A 20,023-nucleotide genomic window follows, 5' to 3' on the forward strand; every position below is an offset into this window, starting at 1 on the left:
TTGAAGCAGGAATACTTTTCTCTGGAAAATTCAATGTTGGTATGGAACCAGGAATGAGTGTTTTTCTTTTATCATCTAGAAGAAAGTATTATATATGCATTATTATCACAGTCGTGATTATTATATGTGAAATATCCTTTTTCTGTAGTTGAAATATCTGAAAGTGTATTGAATCACACTTACGTTGTACTATCTGGCCTTGTAGAAAATGCTTCTCACAAATATACAGATTACGTTTATCTATTTGTGCTCTCAACTGTTTATCAATAACGCGATCTTTGATTATCACAGCGACTAGCTTGTCTCTCCAGGATGCGTTGTACTCGTCATTCGCTTGAGTAATTTTGAAAATAGAAATTCCACTTGTTCTACGGGAGCTAGAGCAACCAAACACTGAACAATTAGCTCCAACCATAGTTTATAATACCAAAAAATCCAGGTAAACTTCTGCAAAGTACCTAGCATACAAAGCTTCCCGCCTGTTTTTGAATTTCTGGTCCCCCTAAAAGTAGACTGGGCACTAGAAAATTTCTGAACGCGAGTCAGATACCGGAGCGGAGCTCAATCACGGCGGTACCCAGACTATCTCTCTTTCTTATGACTATGTTTCATAGCAAAACACCTGGCAACTCCCTCCCCAAATCTACAACAAACTTTTCTATCCCTTTCAATTATAATGACCCATCTAAACTTCAATTTCGACTTGACTGTCTGCCCCTCGAACCTCAACCATTAGACCTCCTTTGGTGATACTTTAATAGCCTAAAATTTCGAGAACGTAAGATTCCCACATCAAGAAATCGCGAAAGTTTCTTTTTATAAAATTATAGAAAATCAATAATTCCCGTTATTGTGGTTGTTCCTGTTAAAAGATGACCCCTACCCTTAATTGCAATTAACGTACAAAAAGGAAATAGCGGTAATTCACTTGTTCAATTGCATTTGGATCTTCTGTTTAAGGAGATCTCTGAATTTGAATTGTTTTTTTTCCTCATTTCCCTCGCCTGCTTTTTTATTAGGACGGCGAAAGATTAGGGAACGTGTTTGTCTTTTCCTACATTATTCTTTAATCGTAAAAGTTTTCTTCACGCAGCAAAAATAAAAAAGGTTCGCTTGTGAAAGTTTTCCCCGTATAAAGTACCCTCCGAGGCTTTAGCTGACCGGGACAAATTTTATGTCATATCGTACACGTAAAAAAGGACGATATTACAACAAAAATGGCGACCCGGCTGCTACTACAGCGAAAAAGAATTGTCGGGGGAACAACAAAATATTTTGAACGAATAAGGTTTGTTTATTTGCCTTTCCGTTATTAAAATATGATTCTGTTGCTTAACAAACATTTTGAGTAATATATTATTTATTTTCTAGATTTAGAAATTGAAAAAATGTCATTTTTTGACAAAAATAATAAAAACAGAATTTTCTTTGTTTTGGAGCAGATTTTAGCTAGATAGATAGATAGATGTGCATATTTTACATGGCTGGTCTCACTAATATCGAGGGATATACACTGTCTATTATTTCCATGGCTTAGATGGAGGGTCCTAGAGTATATAATGCTCATTTTGAGCTACGCAGATCCAATTAGGGCCCGCGCTCTACTAGACAACTCCCAGCAACATCCAACGTCCCACACATGGAGCATTTAAAGATACAAACCAAGAAGGAAAGCAGTCTTGTTTTTGATACAACCCCTCTTGCAAATATATTTCATTTTTGTCTTTTCTCCATCATGGTCTTAATAAAAGTCGGTCAGTTGGTTGGCCTAACATAAGATGTCAAAGCTATAAGAGGGTAATTTGATGCTACCATTTTTATTCCACCTTAAAAAAGGCTGTGGTATATCTCCATCATCAAAACACTTTTTTCAAAAAATATTGAAAGGTTTGATAAGACAGGTCTTGTATCTCTTTAGTAGAAATTCTAGGAATCCGTCTGGACCAGCTGCTGAGGTTAATGAAATTTCATTAATTGCAACTGCTATATTCTCTTCATTGAAATTTATGTTGCTTACTGTTGATTGCTCATTTGTGGTGGTGAATGGATAAGAACTTTTTCTATGGTGTAGAAAAACAAAAGAAGAATGATCAAATAATTATTTTGCTATTTGGATTTGGATTTTTTCGTTAAAAAATTTCTTAGAATGTGTGGGGGATGTCACATGTAGTTAATATTTCATCTTCTCCAACATAACGTAGAACCGTACCTTTTGGAAATGATTTCTTATATCTGTTGGTAACTTTAAAAGGCACATTTCTTTATGAATGTTCCAATGTACAGTGAGTGAGAGAAACAGTGTGAGATATTTATGCTCTGATTGAGTATGCTGTGGTATTGTTTTGTATGTTGTTAAAAGTTGAAAGTTAACAAATGGCGAGTGATGCGTTAGAGAGTGTTTATACAATTAAAATTAAATAAAAACAATGGGTTGTTAGTAAAAACAAGATCTATAATATTTTCATTTTCGTGCATGGGCTTATTTAAAATTAAAATTCTTTTTCTCTCAGACAAACATTGGTAGACTTCTCTGATGGCCATGTAGTGTGGAGAAGATTAAAGTCTCTTCCAATTATAATATTCTAACAGAATAGACTTTAATTTTGATATCGCTTTTGATATCACAATTAACAAAAGTGACATTGTGACAGCCCTCGTACTTCAGTTTTTTAAGCGTCTGGTAATAATTGCTGCTCAGTTTCAATAATAACACTGTGCCAATAAAAAACACAATTTAAGCTGTGTCAAATGTAAGGCTGTACTGTAGATTATCTCTGAGTATCTTTCAAACATTCTGCAAAGAACTTAACTGACAAAGGACTAACTTTTGATAAATTGTTTAAATTTTGTGCAAATGTGTCATTAAATTCCCTGTTTTTAATCGCATTTATTATCCCTTCATAATTAGATATTCGTAAGTATAAAATTGAATCCTAAGATTACCCACTTCTCTTATAGAAATCACCTACTTGACAATTATACACCATTATGTGGATGCATTCATATATATTATGCAAGCACACAGTCAAATTCACCAGGTATAACATTTTCTCATACTTGTTATTTGTATCTTGTTTTAAAATGTTCTTTAACTCTACTAGAAATGTGTCTGGTGGTTTCACCCACATAGCTAGCATTACAACTAGCACAAACAAATTTATACACAAGTCCAGCTTTAAAAGATTCAGGAACTCGGTCCTTGCAAGAAAAATAATCTTTAATTTTACACGACTTAAAAACGAGGCACACATTGATTTCTTTACACATCTTATTGACAAGTTGATTGACTTTTTCTTTGGCAGTATTAGAGTACTTGCCAATAAAAGGCAATTTAAAATACCTCTTTTCTAATACATTAGTTGTCTCTGTACTGACAGCTGTAGAAAAATTCTTATCAAGGTAATTTGAAATATGGCGGTTTACTAGTTTTGTAGGAAAAAAGTTTTTTCTCAAAATTTCAGTCAGAGCCTTAATATTAATGCGGCCTTCCTAAAATGCATAAATCTTTTGAAAATTTACCTAAATTTAGGCCTATTATATCTTCTATAGGCACATGTAACTATCAACTTGCCAAGTTTTTAGGTGGTTTATTATCTGATGTATTTCCCAAGGATTACTGTACTGCAGATACTTTCACTTTCGTTGAGGAATTAAAAAAGGTGAGTAAATCCGACAAGTTTATGGTTTCTTTTGATGTTTGTAGTCTTTTCACGAACATACCATTGAATGAAACATTAGATCTTGCAGTTCAACTTGTAATTGCCGGAAATCGTAAACTCAAAATCACAAAATCTGAACTAAAACAATTATTCGTTTTTGCAACGTCATCCTCGAATTTTTTGTTCAATAATGAAATGTATGAACAGGTCGATGGTGTTGCCATGGGCTCGCCGCTGGCACCTATTTTAGCGAATCTTTTCATGGGCGTTAAAGAAAAGGAATGGATAAAAAATTACTGGGGTTGTGGCCCAACATACTACCGTAGATATGTGGATGACATCTTTGCTTTATTTAACGATGAAAGTGAAGCGTTGGCCTTTTTTGAATACTTGAATCAGAGACACCCTAATATAAAATTTACCTTAGAAAAACAAGTTCATGGTAAACTTCCTTTTCTTGACATTTTAATTGAGAACACCAGTGACAAATTTTATACTTCCGTGTTCTATAAGTCAACCTATACTGGCCTTTTAACTAATTATTTTAGTTTCACTCCCAAAATCTATAAAATAGGTCTCATTAAAACACTAATTGACAGGACTTTCAAAATTAACAACAGTTGGAAACACTTTGACATTAATATTAAGGCTCTGACTGAAATTTTGAGAAAAAACTTTTTTCCTACAAAACTAGTAAACCGCCATATTTCAAATTACCTTGATAAGAATTTTTCTACAGCTGTCAGTACAGAGACAACTAATGTATTAGAAAAGAGGTATTTTAAATTGCCTTTTATTGGCAAGTACTCTAATACTGCCAAAGAAAAAGTCAATCAACTTGTCAATAAGATGTGTAAAGAAATCAATGTGTGCCTCGTTTTTAAGTCGTGTAAAATTAAAGATTATTTTTCTTGCAAGGACCGAGTTCCTGAATCTTTTAAAGCTGGACTTGTGTATAAATTTGTTTGTGCTAGTTGTAATGCTAGCTATGTGGGTGAAACCACCAGACACATTTCTAGTAGAGTTAAAGAACATTTGAAAACTGATAAAAACTCACAAATATCTTGTTTTACCAACAAAAAATACTTAGTATATGATTGAAATAATTGTTAGCAATGCTCTTATTGTGGTGTTTGTGAAAATCAATCAATTGAAAACATTTAGCACAACGGCAGTTTTTTTTCAATTTTTAAAAGTTTGAAAAGAGCATCAACTTGCTAATACTCTGCACCAGGGATGCTGCAAAAATGATATTTCTATATATATATATACGTAAGTTATGCTAAACCACATTTAGAATGCACTAGTTGCACTTTATGAAATGCCAAAATATGGGAAAAAGAAATCATGCTGACATCAGCAATAATTAGCACAGCTTAAGTGTCTGGATTTAAACAAAATAACCTGAACCCTAAGTCCTAAGTCTGTCGTAAACTCAGACAAGTGAAGTTTGACACGTTCAAATTGTGTGAATTTAATAATAGAAACAGCCAGGATTACGACTTGTGACAAAGAAATTCAAAATTTTTAGTCATGTACCGACATTTTATTCTCACTAATTTTAAATTGTTTTGTTTTTACACATGCAAATTTTTAAAAACCAAACTCATTTTATACCTACATATTTTATATTTACAAAAGAATATTCAACAATATACTGATTCAGCTACTTTATTGGAATTGAAATTTTAACTTAAATATTACAATTTTTGTTGATTTTGGACGAATTTGCAAAATCATTGTAAAAATTCTACATTATTGTCGTCTGGAAAATTAAATCCCAGAAAAAGTTTTGAAAATACTTCTTTTTAAAATGTTTAAACAAAATAAATGTTTGCTTTTTAAGACTGTATTCAGGCAAAACATTTTCGTTCTCTCCTCTTTTGTAAGCACCCCTCAAAAATTAAATGTGGGCTTGTTCCAGATTCTGCAAAATAATAGAAAGTTAAGTAGAATCTTGTAAAATACTTTGCGAATAAAGCTATCTGCCAAATTTCATAACAATAAAAAGTAGTGCATACAGCATAATAAATCGGATGTGTGTTGTTAAATGCTATTTCAAAGTCGCTTTAAATTTTTTGTTTAACTTATAATTTCAGAGATTGTTGTACCAATTAGTAAAGTTTTAATTGCTAACAGAGGTGAAATAGCATGTCGTGTAATGCAGACTGCTCGTAAAATGGGAATACAGAGTGTCGCATGTTACAGTGACGCTGACAGAAATGCAATGCATGTATCCATGGTAATTGCAGTACATTTTAATTTTTAAATTTATTATCTATTGTTTTAAGGATTCGTGTTTACCTGTATTAGTAATATTTAACACAACAGCACTGGCAAAATAAAATCTTAGAATTTTCTCTGAAAGTTATTGACAATCGTAAATTAGAAAACACAATGTTAAATCAATATTGCACAGAGATATTGTAATCTAAAAATTTATAACAAATAATTTTTACAAAATAATTTTTACAATGGCAAAAAATAAATGCTGTTACAAAAAAATAGTTTTTCAAAATTTCTTCACATCTGTTTACATGTACATGGATTGCAAAATAGACAAGTGTAAAAATGTATTTAGGCTGATGAAGCTCACTATATTGGGCCATCCCCTGCAACAGAGAGTTACCTACGCATGGATAAAATAATAGCTGCAGCCAAACGGAGTGGAGCACAGGTAAATGTTTAAGAAAATTTCCGTGTTGAGATTTAGTGTTGCGATATCTAGTTCGAAGTTACATATTCAGTTGCTGTTTTTGTTATATACTAAATTTCTTTGTCTCATCAGGCTATTCATCCCGGTTATGGATTTCTATCCGAAAAGCCTGAATTTGCAAATTTATGTGAGGAAGAGGGTATTATATTCATTGGACCTCCATCAAGTGCAATAAAAGACATGGGAATTAAAAGGTCACTTTTTTTCGTGTTTTTACTAACGTAAAAGTAATTTTTTGACCCAACTGTGGATCCGTCTTTAGACAGGGTGGCACATCAAAAGACGGACAGGGCCAGTGCCTTCGCAGTTGGGAAGGCCTATTGACGGTTTTGGTCCAGCCTTGGACAAATGTACATAATTGTCTCAAGTTGGCACAGGCCAAACTATTGACCACTAACAATTATTTTTACCATTTTAGTACTTCAAAACATATCATGTCATCTGCTGGTGTACCTATTATAGAGGGTTACCATGGAGATGACCAAAGTGATCAAAAATTGTTTGCTGAAGCAGAAAGAATAGGGTACATCAGTTTGTTTTATCTTTTTTGTTGATATAATATGTTCTGACTCCTGAAAGTTGTAACCTATATTGTCATAAGCAACTTGCTATTCGTGCTGTAAATGAAAGTTACAGACAAAAAAAGGTTTTGTACACAAGTAAGTCATGATAAATAAAATGAGATAAACTAGTTAAATAGGATATCTTAAGGAAACTTACACAGATGTTGAATATTATTAGAATATTATCCTCTTTAATCTTCATCGATTACACTTGCACTTTTGATTTTGTTAGTCGTATTGGTGTTTTCTTTTTTCTTATTCAAGAAATTATTTCCTGTGAAAAATTTAAAAACCCTGTAACGCGAAAATTTTATCTTGCGAAAGTAAAACTAAGAAAAAAAACTTAAAAAGATTTATTCCAAAATTACTTCTGTTAATATTACTTCCCTGTGACAACAGTTTCAAACCAAAAGTGACAAAACTATTATTTGTTAGTTTTCATGTCTACATTAAATTTAGCATTTTTTAATGTTTATATGCTTCCCTATGTTTTTTGAACATGTCTAGATTTGTGATTGTTTTGGATTTTATCCCCTTGTTGTATACTTTTGAGCATCCTATTTGTGAATATACGTAGCTTGGCATGTGTTGTCATTGTGGAATATTATCAGTTTATCACTTATTTTGCTGGCAAAAAAAATTATACATTTAACAGGCGTTAATTTTTGCAGACAATCGTTTGCTGAAAATTTGCGGGTATAAATTTTCAAGGTAAAATGTTATCAAATTTTTTGCAAAAAACTCTCTTTGAAATGAAACATTCACAGAAGCTTCAGTGTACTTGCACACTTTTGTTTTAATTTTCTTGCAAGTTACATTAAAAAATATTGTGCACATTTTCTTGAATTTAACCAAAATCCTTAAGAGGCTTAAAAATTTCTACATGCAAAAAATAGTAGCACTATGGTATATTCCCCATGATTATATATCGTGATATTTATTTAGAAAATTTGGAAAACAGTAAATATGTTTTTGATTTGTTCTAGTTTTCCAGTGATGTTAAAAGCTGTGAGAGGTGGTGGTGGAAAGGTAAAAAATAATTTTTGTGATAAGTTGATAAAAAAATGTTTGTTGATGTCATGGCATGTCTGGCATAAGTCCAACTAGCAATTTTGTTGTATGAGTGTTTATAATGTGCCACTGCCCTTCCTAATAAACTGACAAATCTGCAAACATAGATAACGAAGCATTTTTTTGACACACTCAGCCTGAAAATAAAGTTTTGTACAAAGAAAATATTTTAAGGACACTCCTAAAAATTCTTTGTGTGCAAGTCATTACTTACGTAGACAGTTTGATGGTGGTTGAAATTTAATGAATTATTACACCAAAACTGTGATATGCAAAGCTTAACTGTTCAATGAATATCGAAACTACTGGGTAAATTTTATGTAGAAAACATTTGATATTAAAAGGCTCAGATTCCATTTCTAGTTTTTATGATGTTTTTTTTCCTTCCAATTTAACACACATATTACCAGCTACTAGACTAAATGAGTTGAATTTTGTTTTAAGACATTGCTATGTAAATATGAAATTGCACAATAGAAAATTTTAATACTTAGCTTAAAATTAAAAAAATACAACATAATGGAGAACGATTGCAACCTAATCAGAAAAATCGGGAATTTTGAATTGTGCAGAAATTATTTATTCACGGTTTACAAGCATTTATGAATTGAAAATTAGATTTTTTACGTGGTGCTAATCAAATGATCCAATTGGGTTCAAATTTAGCTTCTTTTTTGGGAAATCTTGTTAAACAAGAAAATTATATTTTTTTGAATTTTGTTTTATTTTTGAAAGTCACATGACCAAAAATGGGATCCAGAGAAACAATTAAAAAGTAAAAAGATGAAATTTAAACTCTAAAAAATTTTTGTCAAAACATTTCCCTGAGAGTTATATATTTCAAATCTACATTCTAATGTGAAACGTTTGTAACAATTTCATAAAAAAAAACCCGAAACAAAGCGAAGTCAAAATAGTAGAAATAAACGGTTGTTTACAAGTCAAAAGTGGTGGTCGTTGGTTATTACGGTTACCATTTCATGCCCCTCTTCCTTCCTCTACTTTCACTAAGAAATATTATATCTATATCATTTCCTGCCCCACTTCCTCGCTGTATACCCCAAACTATTCCACATCCACGTCCATAAATGTTACGGGTGACTGCCCTACCAGCACCACCACCTCTACACCTCAAGCTTCGACCAGGTCTACTCCCTTGTCCTCTTGTTCGTGCAAATTTTCCCAACAGCTAATCGTCAGCAGGATTACTATCACTAAAAAATGGTGTTTCCATGTCAACCATGTCATCGCCAACAGTCATGTTTTTTTATATTGACGTGTAAGATGTAGATGGTGGTTGATTAGTGGGGGGTCATTATCTAGTGCTTGTTCTATATCTGGTAAAGGTTTTTGTGATTGTTCTAAAGGAGAATCATCTGCTTGTGACAGCGACAAAGTTAAAAGATCTTGTTGAGGAGAAGTAGCCGCCGACGACAACTGCAGCTGTTGTGATAAATTTTCATTACTATTGTTTGTATTTTCATCATTGTCATATTCTCAATCACTATCAATATTCTCTAATTCATCTTCAGTATCATATTTCCATACTAAAATCACTATCACCATCTTCTAACACAAATTCTCACATTTCATCAATATTTGAAGTCGTTTTTGGAGGTTGTGCAGTTGCCATTTTGAGATGGTGATGACTTATAAACCCGATATCTAATTTCGTTTTGGTTTTTTTCGATAACAGCAAATAATAGCTAAGCAGAAATTGTTTATAACTGTCCTGCGTACGATATAGCATGTATTGTAAGGGTAACTGCGGTGGCTCAGAAAATAAGTGCAAATTCCCATAACCGGTGTACGGTTACGCCGTAATGAAATGGTATATAAGAGTTTTATTTTTGTGGAGGCATGAAAAGCTTAGTGATTTTGTCGATACTCTTCATTGACTTTAAAACTTAAAGATAGCATGGAAACCTAATCAGAATTCACACACACAGGGAGTACAATAAGTTAACCCAGAAAATACGAAACGAACAACACCCCTTAGCCACACCCATTGACCAAACCCATTGAATTCTATATGGATAGAAATACTATAACACAATTTTTTTGGGTAAATTTATCTTTTTTACTTGTTCTATTTAACATAGACCACATGTTTTTTTACATACACGAGCCATGTAATCTCTCCAAGCCGAGCTGCTGCTTCTGCAGTATCCGATGTTTTTGCGGCAGTCACTAGCAGTGTTTTGATCCCTACAGTTGGTTCCTCCACCTAAAAAAAACGACATATGAACCAAGCACCTTATTTAAATCCTAAGAATGTCAAAATTATTCTATTGATAAAATGTCTTTCGGTGTTTCTCTCTCTCGCTATGAAAAGAATACTTTTTCTTGTACTTTGAATATTTGAGTAGAAGGTAAAATGTTTGTTAGTTTAAACATTAAAAGTTTTAATGTAATATAATAAAACATAATTGTTTTTCTACCTGTTCCTGATGTTGGCTGTGGCCCTCCACCGCCATCACCACAGAATCCACAAGTTCGCCTGCAAGACTTTCTCATGTAACTCTGCCATGCAGATAAAGTACAGCGCCCTTCAGCTCGACTGTCGGCGCAACCACCACCCAAATCATAACACCCTAAAAGGACATTGGGTAAATTTTGTATCAAATATTTCATTTATGTTTTAGATATATTGTTTTGAAATGATTTACCTGGAGGTGGTCTTACATAAGGTGGTAAAGTTGGATAGTTGCCTTCTAGAAAAGAAAGTTTAGAAAATTGGGTTATGCATTGCGGATTGTGCACCAATATCAAAGTTTGTGCACCAACATGGAGGTTAATATAACACAAACTTACTGCATCCGTACACTTTGTTAATTTGTGCAATATCACCATGTGAAAAGCCTTCACGATTTCCAATTTCATATTGATCGCGGCTGTTCAAAACTCTGATAGTCATTTTACCATCTTTTCCAAATGCATTCCAGCTGTAGTGCATCATTGATCGAACATCGTATGGTGAACCTCTTGAATCAACATTAGAATAAGGCTGCTTCTTGAAATTTCCCTCAGCACCTAAATGGTTTATCTTTTATTGTTGTTTATCTCTTTCACAAGAAGATGAAGTGTAATAAGTTATATTTACCGTTAAGAATGTTGTGTGTCAAGATCTCCACATAGGTGTCGCGATCGGGTCGACTCTGTTCGTGATAAAAACCTAACAAAGAAAAGTAAAATAGAGCAATGTGAATTTGGTCGTTACAAAATTTCACGATTTTTAAAAAAAATTTCAATTTGGGTAGCAGTCAGTTTATATGTCAATTGCTTTAAGTCTGGGGTCCCAAAATGAAATACCCACAATCAAATACGCTGGTATGGTTTTAAATTTCCACAAAATTTGTATCGCGCACTGGGCTGTGCATATCACAAGTATTTATATGATCTCTACAATAACGTGTCCGCCAGCATTACCTAAACTATGTGCAATTTCATGCATGACAGTGGTTCTCCAGTAGCAGCCATCATCCAATGAGATTGAGTTTCTTCCGCCACCATACCCGACTCCGGAAGAACAGCTGAAATGAAAAGTATTTTATTCTTGTCACTCGATCAGACCAGAACTTTGCAGTGTTGTCTTGGTAAGTGTAAAGAGTGTCTTTGATGAATACAATTAAACACTTACCCGCCTCCTTTGAAGAAATGAATGTATGCTCTTTCGCCTTGCCATTTTCGGAATCGAATGCAAGTGTATTTATGGTACATTTCAATGGCTTCATTGATGCCTTTAACAGCTTTTGAATTTGAAGCTAAAAAAAGCGATTTTTTTTTCTTTTAAATTTGCCTGCTTTATAAGATTTGTTCAAAACACATAGTTATATATTCTACTTTCGTGCAATGGTTACTTAAAAAGTATTTTTTACCAAGGTCATAGGACATATCATATGGCACTTCAGCTCTTGGCCATAGTTCTCTTGGATCTTTCTTCGAACCAAATCCGTAGTCACCATTTTGAACTTTTTCCTTCTGTTTTGGCGTTAAGATCATGTCTCCTTCGAAAAGGTTGAGATCTGAAACAAAAGATAGTTGGATATTACACTTTCTAAACTGTTCGTTTTTGAGTATCCTGTTTTACCAGTCACTTATAGTCAGTTATTAGTGATAAGGAAACGGAACAGAACTCTTACTTTCCATCTGTTTCACCCATCCATAGGTGATCTGGATGTAAGCTAAACAACACAACAACCACCACAGTTTCATCATGATAACCGTTTCAGCCACAAAGCTACAGAATACAGCCACAGTAAAAATTTTATACCTTCTATTGCCATGAGAGTTGAGAATTACCAGGGGGTTATTACAATGGTGTTGCTATTATAAAAAAGGAGTTGTCTTGAGCTATAGCTTTTTACGATAAGTAACATTTACAGAAACGTGACAATGACTTTTGTTTTGTGCTGGTTAAAATGATTTCTGCAGCATCCCCCATCCTAAGTTGTTTTTATTATGCTAATAAAAGTTTGGATTTTAAAAAGAATTGAAGACTGATTGAAAAAATGTTGACTCGCCACTTAGAGTTGTGTATACAGAAAAATAAAAGAGTGGTACTTTGTAAAAAGAGAAGCATCATCTGTATCAATAGTGCCAGCTAATTAAGAAATTATCATGCTTTTTAATCAATTCGCTCGGCATGAACACGATGTTCTGTGTTATCAGCTTTTTATTGATCTTCAATATTTTTAAAAACATAATTAAAAATTTACTGCGACCAAACAAGTAAAGATATGATTTATGTATCGCTATTTGACTTTGTCTAATTAAGTTATAATTTTTTTCTTTCGTTCGAAACAATGTTTTTACTAAAATTCCCAAACGACTAGCTCTGTCGCATTATTATACACATGCAGTTCCCAGCACAACGTATCCAACATAGTACAAAAAAATCTTTCATTATATTGTTTATAAAATAATCAATCTTTCAACAAGCCGTTTTAAAACATTAACCCTAAAACACAATTTTTACTTTTGTAAATTTTCGCAGGAATAAACTTTCTCGGTTAAGCAAATAAGGCGTGTTTTGCGGAAAAATTTCCGCGGAAAATGAGGATAAATCAAGGCTAAAGTTTGGTTTCTTAAAATAATAGGAGAGTAATAAGTAAACTAATTAAAGCAGTGGATGTTTAGTGTATTTACCATGTTATATAGGAAGACTGACCACGATATGATATCAGTGTGTCTACTCTGTTAACCGATATCTAGCAACAGAAAAGTCGGCTTATATTATCTTCATTTGTTTTGATTCACTACAGGGTATGCGAATAGTGATGCAACCAAGAGATTTTCAAGCCGCACTCGATTCAGCACGTAGTGAATCACTGAAAGCATTTGGTGACGATAATATGCTAGTTGAAAAATTTGTTGAACGGCCCAGGTACATACGGTATTTACTCGAGCATACGATATTTACTCCTTTCCCCTCGAATAGACTTCATAAAAAAATTTTAATGAGCGCCCTTTTTGCATGAGCACCCTCCGTGAATGAGCGCCTCCTTTATTTTTAGAAAGGGCGTTATACGATAAATTTTTGCTCTGGAAAGACGTTTATTTAGAAAATATTAAATAAAATCAAAAATACAACCAAACATGTTTGCAAGACTCTTCTTACTTAATAGTTTTGGGTAAAAAAGAATTTTAAACAAATTTTATTTAATTTTGCGTAAAATTATCTTCGCGGTATTTAGGAAAATAAATAGGAAAATGTGTAAGAGAGATATTAAAATTGTTTTAATGTTTTTTTTATACAATTAATAAGCAATTATACAATTAAAGGCTTTCGAAATAACGCCTTTTTCGTATAAGCACCGCCCTTGTATGAACGCCTCTGTACGATATTTATAAATTAAATGAGCGCCCCGGTTTTATTTTAAAAGTTGGTTCTTGAAATTTCAGAAAGCTTGTATTATAACTTGCATGTGGTGTTTTCTAGACACGTAGAAGTTCAAGTGTTCGCGGACAAATATGGAAACACAGTGTATCTATTTGAGAGAGATTGTAGCGTTCAAAGACGACATCAAAAAATTATAGAAGAAGCTCCTGCAGTGAGTAACTATTTCGTTTACTACAAAAAAAGCTACTTCAAAAATTATTTCGCAGATTACATTTTTTGTACTATTAGTCGCGCTTATTAATTTTCGCGAATGCGCTAAATAAAATTTGTCTGTGTGCAAAATTTAGTACAATTATATATACAACAATACGTGGGTTTCCAAAAGTAAAACTGATTTTGAAAGTGTCACACCCCATAGTGGTATGTTATGGATGATGTGTTTAATACATGCAAATTTGCATTGTTTCATTTTAGCCAGGAGTTTCGGAAGAAGTGAGAGCTGAACTCGGAAATGCTGCAGTCCGTGCTGCTGAAGCTGTTGGCTATGTTGGAGCAGGTTATTGTTTTTATGTATCTGATTGGTTGGTTTTTCTTTTTAATGTATCTGATCGGTTGCTTTTTGTTTTCACGTATCTGATTGGTTGCTTTTTTTTCTGATGTATCCGATTGGTTGATTTTTGTTTTTACGTATTTAATTGGTCAATTTTTGTTGTCATGCAGCTGATTGGTTGATTTTGCGTGGTTGTTGTGAAGGCTGGTTACTCGACCTTGAAAATCTTATTACATTAAAAACCTGGGAACTTAATTTTTCTTGAGAATAATCTGGAAGCGTTAAATATAAATATTTCTGTCTAGTTATAAGACGTTGCTTGGTATAAGATGTTGTTTTGCACATTTTTAAATAATTAACTTGCTTTTGGTTCAAATTTGTAGTAGAGCCATTTTTGGGTATTTTTACAGCACCTTATTGTGTACTTTGGTATTCTATATGCTTCAGAACCTTGAAATATCGCAAAAACTATAGTAAAAAACCGTGTGATAATCCACAAAATAGCAAAAAAGGTGTAAAAGACACGTCTTCCAAGCCACGGTTGTCCACGTGATTACTTCTACTGGCTGTTCTTGTCTATGACGATTCTGTCTTGTCCTGTTGTACCACTGCTTCGAGAAGCAACCTTCCAGCCTTCTAAAATGAAGCTAATTACTGTAAGATTGATTTTGTTTACTTGTGTTTTATAGGAACTGTGGAATTCATCATGGATAAACATCAAAACTTTTATTTTATGGAAATGAACACTCGATTGCAGGTACTACAGTCAATCCTGCTTTATACAACACTTCGATATAATTGTTTTACCACCCACCATAATGGTACTTGAAGTACACTGTACGTAATAAATTCTAGTATAAGCTGCAACATCAAACGTTAGAAGGTTAAGTACCGTACGGTATAGTTCCTACAAAATTTTTTTGACTATGTCAATTACAAAACTGATCTCCTATTAGTGATTGTTTTTTCTTTGTGTAGGTTGAACATCCTGTCACTGAAATGATAACAGGTATAGACTTGGTGGAGTTACAGATACGAGCCGCTGCAGGCGAGCAGTTACCTTTCTCTCAAAGTGATCTACGTGTAAATGGTCATTCGTTTGAAGCGCGAATATACGCAGAGGATCCCGACAGGTAACACTTGTGTGTGTGTCCTATTTGTGTGGTCTGTGTTATCGTTTTTTGTTTAGAGGGTTGAGATGAAGTAGAGAATCATAATGCACAATGTGAATCTAAAAAAATACACAATTGATTGTCTTCTTGTCCCACCTTGAGACGCAATGCAGCGATGACAAAACCCTTTTTACGGAAACCGACCTCAAGGAAGCAAGCGAGCCCCAACCCCGTGTGTAGTTCTAGCAGTTGTATCAAGAATGAAATCATGTATGCAAAATGGTAGTTGTTCAGTAACTTTTCCTTGTTTCCTAAATTTTAGTGACTTTTTACCTGGTACTGGTCATCTCTATTATCTTTCTACGCCTTCTCCATCATCTGATGTTCGTGTGGAAACTGGGGTTCGACAAGGTAGGTCGCACATCCTAACAAATCTAACGCAGGAAAAAATTCTGAAAGTTCATATCTGCCTTGTTTGTTTGTTTTCTTAATTCTTCTTGTCTATCAGGGATAGAAGTATATATTCTTTCTTCACATTTATACACAAGTAAATTTTTACCTGACTTTTTCGACGAATATTTTCTAGGTGACGAAGTGAGTCAGTTTTACGACCCTATGATTGCGAAACTGGTAGTGTGGGATAAATACAGATCAACCGCACTTCGAAAATTAAGACAAAAATTACACGACTATCATGTATGTTCGTTGTTTTTTATAATACTTTGAGAAAAAAGACTTATAGATATTAGTTATAGATATAAAAAATACTGTTTGGATGCGTAAATCTAAAAGCTATCGACCAAAGTTACATCTCAAAGAATGTTTAAATTTGTAGTTAGATAGCCTTTTTTTAATTGAATAATTTTGTTCCATTCGCAAAATTTCTCTGACAATTGTTAACAGCGCCATTTTTTTTAGATCGTCGGTTTGAGCACAAATATAAAATTTCTTGGTAACCTGGCGGCACATCCTAGCTTTGTTTCTGCTGATGTACACACCTCGTTTATAGATGTAAGTGTGACCACGACGGTACTTCAAGTAAGAACATGCAAAGGTCTTTATGCGTGGCCAGACTATTTAAATTAAATTAAATATCTTTTTGTAGGATCATTATAAAGAATTATTTCCAAAGAAGCAATCATTATCTGAACACCAACTTGCACAATCAGCGTTAGCACTTTTGTTGTACGATGAACAACATCAAGTCGAGAAAAAACGTAAACTCGGTGAGGATAAATGTTGTTTGGTGTTGATGTCGTAGTTGTTGTATTGTTTGTTGTCGTTGTTTTTTCGTTGTTGTTGTTGTTTGGTATTGTTTTCGTTGTTGTTTGTTGTTGATCTCGTTGTTGTTGTTTGGTGTTGATGTCGTAGTTGTTGTGTTGTCGTTGTTGTTGTTGTTTGGTTTTGTTTTCGTTGATGTCATAGTTGTTGTGTTGTCGTTGTTGTTGTTGTTTGGTTTTGTTTTCGTTGATGTCGTAGTTGTTGTGTTGTCGTTGTTGTTGTTGTTTGGTTTTGTTTTCGTTGATGCCATAGTTGTTGTGTTGTCGTTGTTGTTGTTGTTGTTTGGTATTGTTTTCGTTGATGTCATAGTTGTTGTGTTGTCGTTGTTGTTGTTGTGTGGTTTTGTTTTCGTTGATGTCGTAGTTGTTGTGTTTTTTGTTGTTGTCGTTGTTTTTTTACTGATGTAGTCATCCTTCAATTCTTTAACATATATGTTGTTTTGCTTTTTAGACGATCATTCGCCATTCGGAGGTGGTAGTTCTTTTCAAATGAATGTGGACAGTCATAAGAAAATGTTGTTATCTGATGGCGAAAACGGTACGATATGTTTTATTGATAGAAATAAAATGACAGTGAGATATAATTACAGCTGCTAGTCACCCACAAAATTACGAAACAGTGAAAAAACATAATTATGTCATGGGATGTGTTAAAGATCTCGCATCATTTAGACACTAAAACAATTTCATTCGGATTGTAAGAGATTTTAATCGATATAAATAAATTTTGGAGTTTTAAATTTAAATCGATATAAGTACTATGAGGTACAAAGGATATCGGGTGGCACAGGAATATCTGTTTGTTATTATGGGGTATAGTGGTGTCATTGGGTATCGGATGATATGGGTTATGTAAGATATTTTGATTCAAATTTTGATGTCAAATCAAAGATAATCAATTTGTATTTTTTGTTTGTTTTTAGATATAGTGGTAACGATAACGTATTTGAAAAAGAGACAATATCTTATTCAGGTAATTATGGTATTTAAGTGTCCTGAATCGCAGCTGACTTTTTGATGAATTTTCACTTCAATTGACGTCATCAATGGAATATTGTATAACAATTGCCAGTATAAGTGATAAGCAAAGCCGAATTTGGATGAATTAGAGTTTTGCTAATTGGGACAAAATTTCTTAGTCTCTTGAACTTATTCGCGTAATTGGACCACGGATAAGTGAGAGGATGTCGTAAGTTGACCCTTAAAACTGTCAATAAGTGGGACATTTTCACCTCTTTGGTCAGAATGTTTCACTTAATTCTAGTGTACTGTATTCTCAAAATATCGAAATAAATGACTTAAAACATATTACATTCTAAATGCTGTAGAAAGAACTACAACTTACCCCTACATGATGTCATGCATCATTAGTCGGTACTACATGATGTCATGCATCATTTGTCTAGTCGGTACTACATCATGTGATGCATAATTAGTCGGTACTACATCATGTGATGCATAATTAGTCGGTACTACATCATGTGATGCATAATTAGTCTGTACTACATGATGTCATGCGTAATTTAAACCTTTACGTCCTGAATGTCATGTTTTTTACACAGGTGAACAAACAAGAATTTTTGTGTCATGGTCGAATGTTGGATGATGGCTACAACAATCACGTACATGTAAATATTGATGGAAAAAATGAAAAGTTTTCTTTTGTACCTAGCGCTGATAGTGTACATATATTTACCAAGGTGAGGTGAATTTTGTACTGCTTAACTTTTTGTATTGCAAGAAGAGCAATAATTATGATAACCTCTTTTTCATTGCGTTTATTTGATTCAAACGTGAAAAATTCTGATAGCATGCTTACGTGGCACGGAGAAAGTTCGATTTCCTTGTGTCAATATAAAAGACAGTTTAACTAATAGTTACTGTTATTTTAGGATGATCATTTTAGCGTGGTTAAACCACAACCAAAGTTTATCCTTGCTGAACTTGAAAGTAAGATTCCTGCAGGTGCGGTGGCTCCTATGACGGGTAGCATACTCGAGGTGGGTCGTGTTGTTGTTGTTGTTCTAACTCTAAGCTGTTTGAGCTATAGAAACTAAAGCCTTGCAAGTATAAGCTGAGCATATATGTTTATTCTTGCGGTACATGTGTCTAGGTTCGCGTTGAAGCAGGAGATGAAGTAAAAGCTGGTGACGTCATAGCTGTTATGTATGCTATGAAATTAGAGGTAAAAAGTGTAGCAATTTTAATTAGGAGAAAAGTATCATCGAAAAGGGGGGTTTGTTATTCTCACTTTTTAAATAAACTTTTATTCCTATTAGTACTTTCACCTGAGATGTTCGCAATTTTTTTATAGCACAATATTTTATCTCCATACGATGGTACAGTGGAAGAAGTGTTCGTTAAACCAGGTGGTATGGTCAATCAAAATGATGAAATAGCGGAAATCAAAAAAGGTGTGTTAAAAAAACATTGCACCCTAAAATACAAAATAAGCTAAGAACAAAAGGAAAGAAAATTCTTTATTATTGTGTGTTTACTGACTTTTAGTTTTACCTTTTTTTAGAATGAAAACATTGATGCTACGAAATAACAAACACGAAGTGTAGAAATTTTGCAATTCCACCATTGTAATATTAATTTTAAATTCTATTTATAAGATTTACCCATATACGATCCGCAGAATGTTCCTAGAGATATGAAAGAGAAAGAAATCGTGGAAAGACAGAACTCTATATTATATACATTTAGAATAATGAATAATACATAGAGAAATAATCTTTTGTATTGAAATTTCAAAAATGTTAATGTTCCTTTGTACGACGATTTTTTTTATTTGCTTATCACATCCACTACCCAAAAATTTTAAAAATACGAAGTATATATCTCATGATGGTCACACCATAATTTTAAATAGAAATTCGGGTTTAAAAAGGTCTGAAAATACGAAAAAATATGTTAACGAAAAAATATATTAACTATCGTGAAAATAAATTAGGTATATAAATCTTTAAACTATGTACACATCTAGTTTGACTTTTTTAAAAATATAACAACAACCTTTTAATAACTATCTACAATCCATAAGAGGTCTATTAAACCGTAAAACAGTAAAACTTAATCATCCAAACTCATCAATAACGCCGTGCCTCGCTTAACCCAATGATCGGCAGTGACTGACCCAGATTTTAAGTCCACTGCAACAATGAAAGACGGTCGTCCAGAAGCACCAGCGCGATTGGAATAGTAGTAACATGGACACGCGTACATAC

General features: G+C 33.4%; 3 protein-coding genes across 3 annotated transcripts in view; 1 reads left to right on the forward strand and 2 right to left on the reverse strand.

Annotated features, from left to right (window-relative positions):
* The first annotated feature begins 1,172 nt into the window (after positions 1 to 1,172).
* Positions 1,173 to 19,571, forward strand: LOC130635812 (methylcrotonoyl-CoA carboxylase subunit alpha, mitochondrial-like). Its single transcript, XM_057445295.1, has 23 exons — positions 1,173 to 1,288; positions 2,959 to 3,038; positions 5,759 to 5,901; positions 6,241 to 6,336; positions 6,448 to 6,569; positions 6,794 to 6,898; positions 7,925 to 7,967; positions 13,274 to 13,395; positions 13,951 to 14,062; positions 14,326 to 14,407; positions 15,091 to 15,158; positions 15,380 to 15,534; positions 15,836 to 15,924; positions 16,100 to 16,209; positions 16,432 to 16,524; positions 16,619 to 16,739; positions 17,245 to 17,331; positions 17,717 to 17,766; positions 18,356 to 18,493; positions 18,686 to 18,793; positions 18,907 to 18,978; positions 19,108 to 19,207; positions 19,318 to 19,571. The coding sequence occupies exons 1-23, from the start codon at positions 1,218 to 1,220 to the stop codon at positions 19,320 to 19,322; spliced, it is 2,172 nt and encodes a 723-aa protein (XP_057301278.1). The 5' UTR covers positions 1,173 to 1,217; the 3' UTR covers positions 19,323 to 19,571.
* Positions 10,066 to 12,313, reverse strand: LOC130635813 (hatching enzyme 1.2-like). Its single transcript, XM_057445296.1, has 9 exons — positions 12,152 to 12,313; positions 11,888 to 12,034; positions 11,650 to 11,773; positions 11,439 to 11,542; positions 11,113 to 11,184; positions 10,824 to 11,042; positions 10,679 to 10,723; positions 10,451 to 10,603; positions 10,066 to 10,236 (listed from the first exon to the last, which is right to left on the reverse strand). Exons 1-9 carry the CDS (start codon positions 12,225 to 12,227, stop codon positions 10,103 to 10,105), a joined length of 1,074 nt encoding a protein of 357 aa, XP_057301279.1. The 5' UTR covers positions 12,228 to 12,313; the 3' UTR covers positions 10,066 to 10,102.
* LOC130635811 (dynein axonemal heavy chain 2-like) overlaps positions 19,471 to 20,023 on the reverse strand; it is a 35,914-nt gene continuing 35,361 nt past the window's right edge. The window contains exon 70 of the mRNA XM_057445294.1: positions 19,471 to 20,023. Within this exon, the coding sequence (XP_057301277.1) occupies positions 19,869 to 20,023 (155 nt within the window). The 3' untranslated portion in view covers positions 19,471 to 19,868.

This window comes from Hydractinia symbiolongicarpus, chromosome 3, assembly GCF_029227915.1.
Source record: "Hydractinia symbiolongicarpus strain clone_291-10 chromosome 3, HSymV2.1, whole genome shotgun sequence".
NCBI lineage: Eukaryota > Metazoa > Cnidaria > Hydrozoa > Anthoathecata > Hydractiniidae > Hydractinia > Hydractinia symbiolongicarpus.

Excerpts from the sequence above, each read along its gene's own strand:
- LOC130635812 (XM_057445295.1), top strand. The coding sequence starts at position 1,218 with ATGGCGACCCGGCTGCTACTACAGCGAAAAAGAATTGTCGGGGGAACA. Across the intron at positions 16,525-16,618 it reads TACACACCTCGTTTATAGAT|GATCATTATAAAGAATTATT; the intron begins GTAAGTGTGACC and ends ATCTTTTTGTAG. Across the intron at positions 18,794-18,906 it reads TGACGGGTAGCATACTCGAG|GTTCGCGTTGAAGCAGGAGA; the intron begins GTGGGTCGTGTT and ends ACATGTGTCTAG.
- LOC130635813 (XM_057445296.1), bottom strand. The coding sequence starts at position 12,227 with ATGATGAAACTGTGGTGGTTGTTGTGTTGTTTAGCTTACATCCAGATC. Across the intron at positions 12,035-12,151 it reads ATGGGTGAAACAGATGGAAA|ATCTCAACCTTTTCGAAGGA; the intron begins GTAAGAGTTCTG and ends CTTTTGTTTCAG. Across the intron at positions 10,604-10,678 it reads TTATGTAAGACCACCTCCAG|GGTGTTATGATTTGGGTGGT; the intron begins GTAAATCATTTC and ends ATGTCCTTTTAG.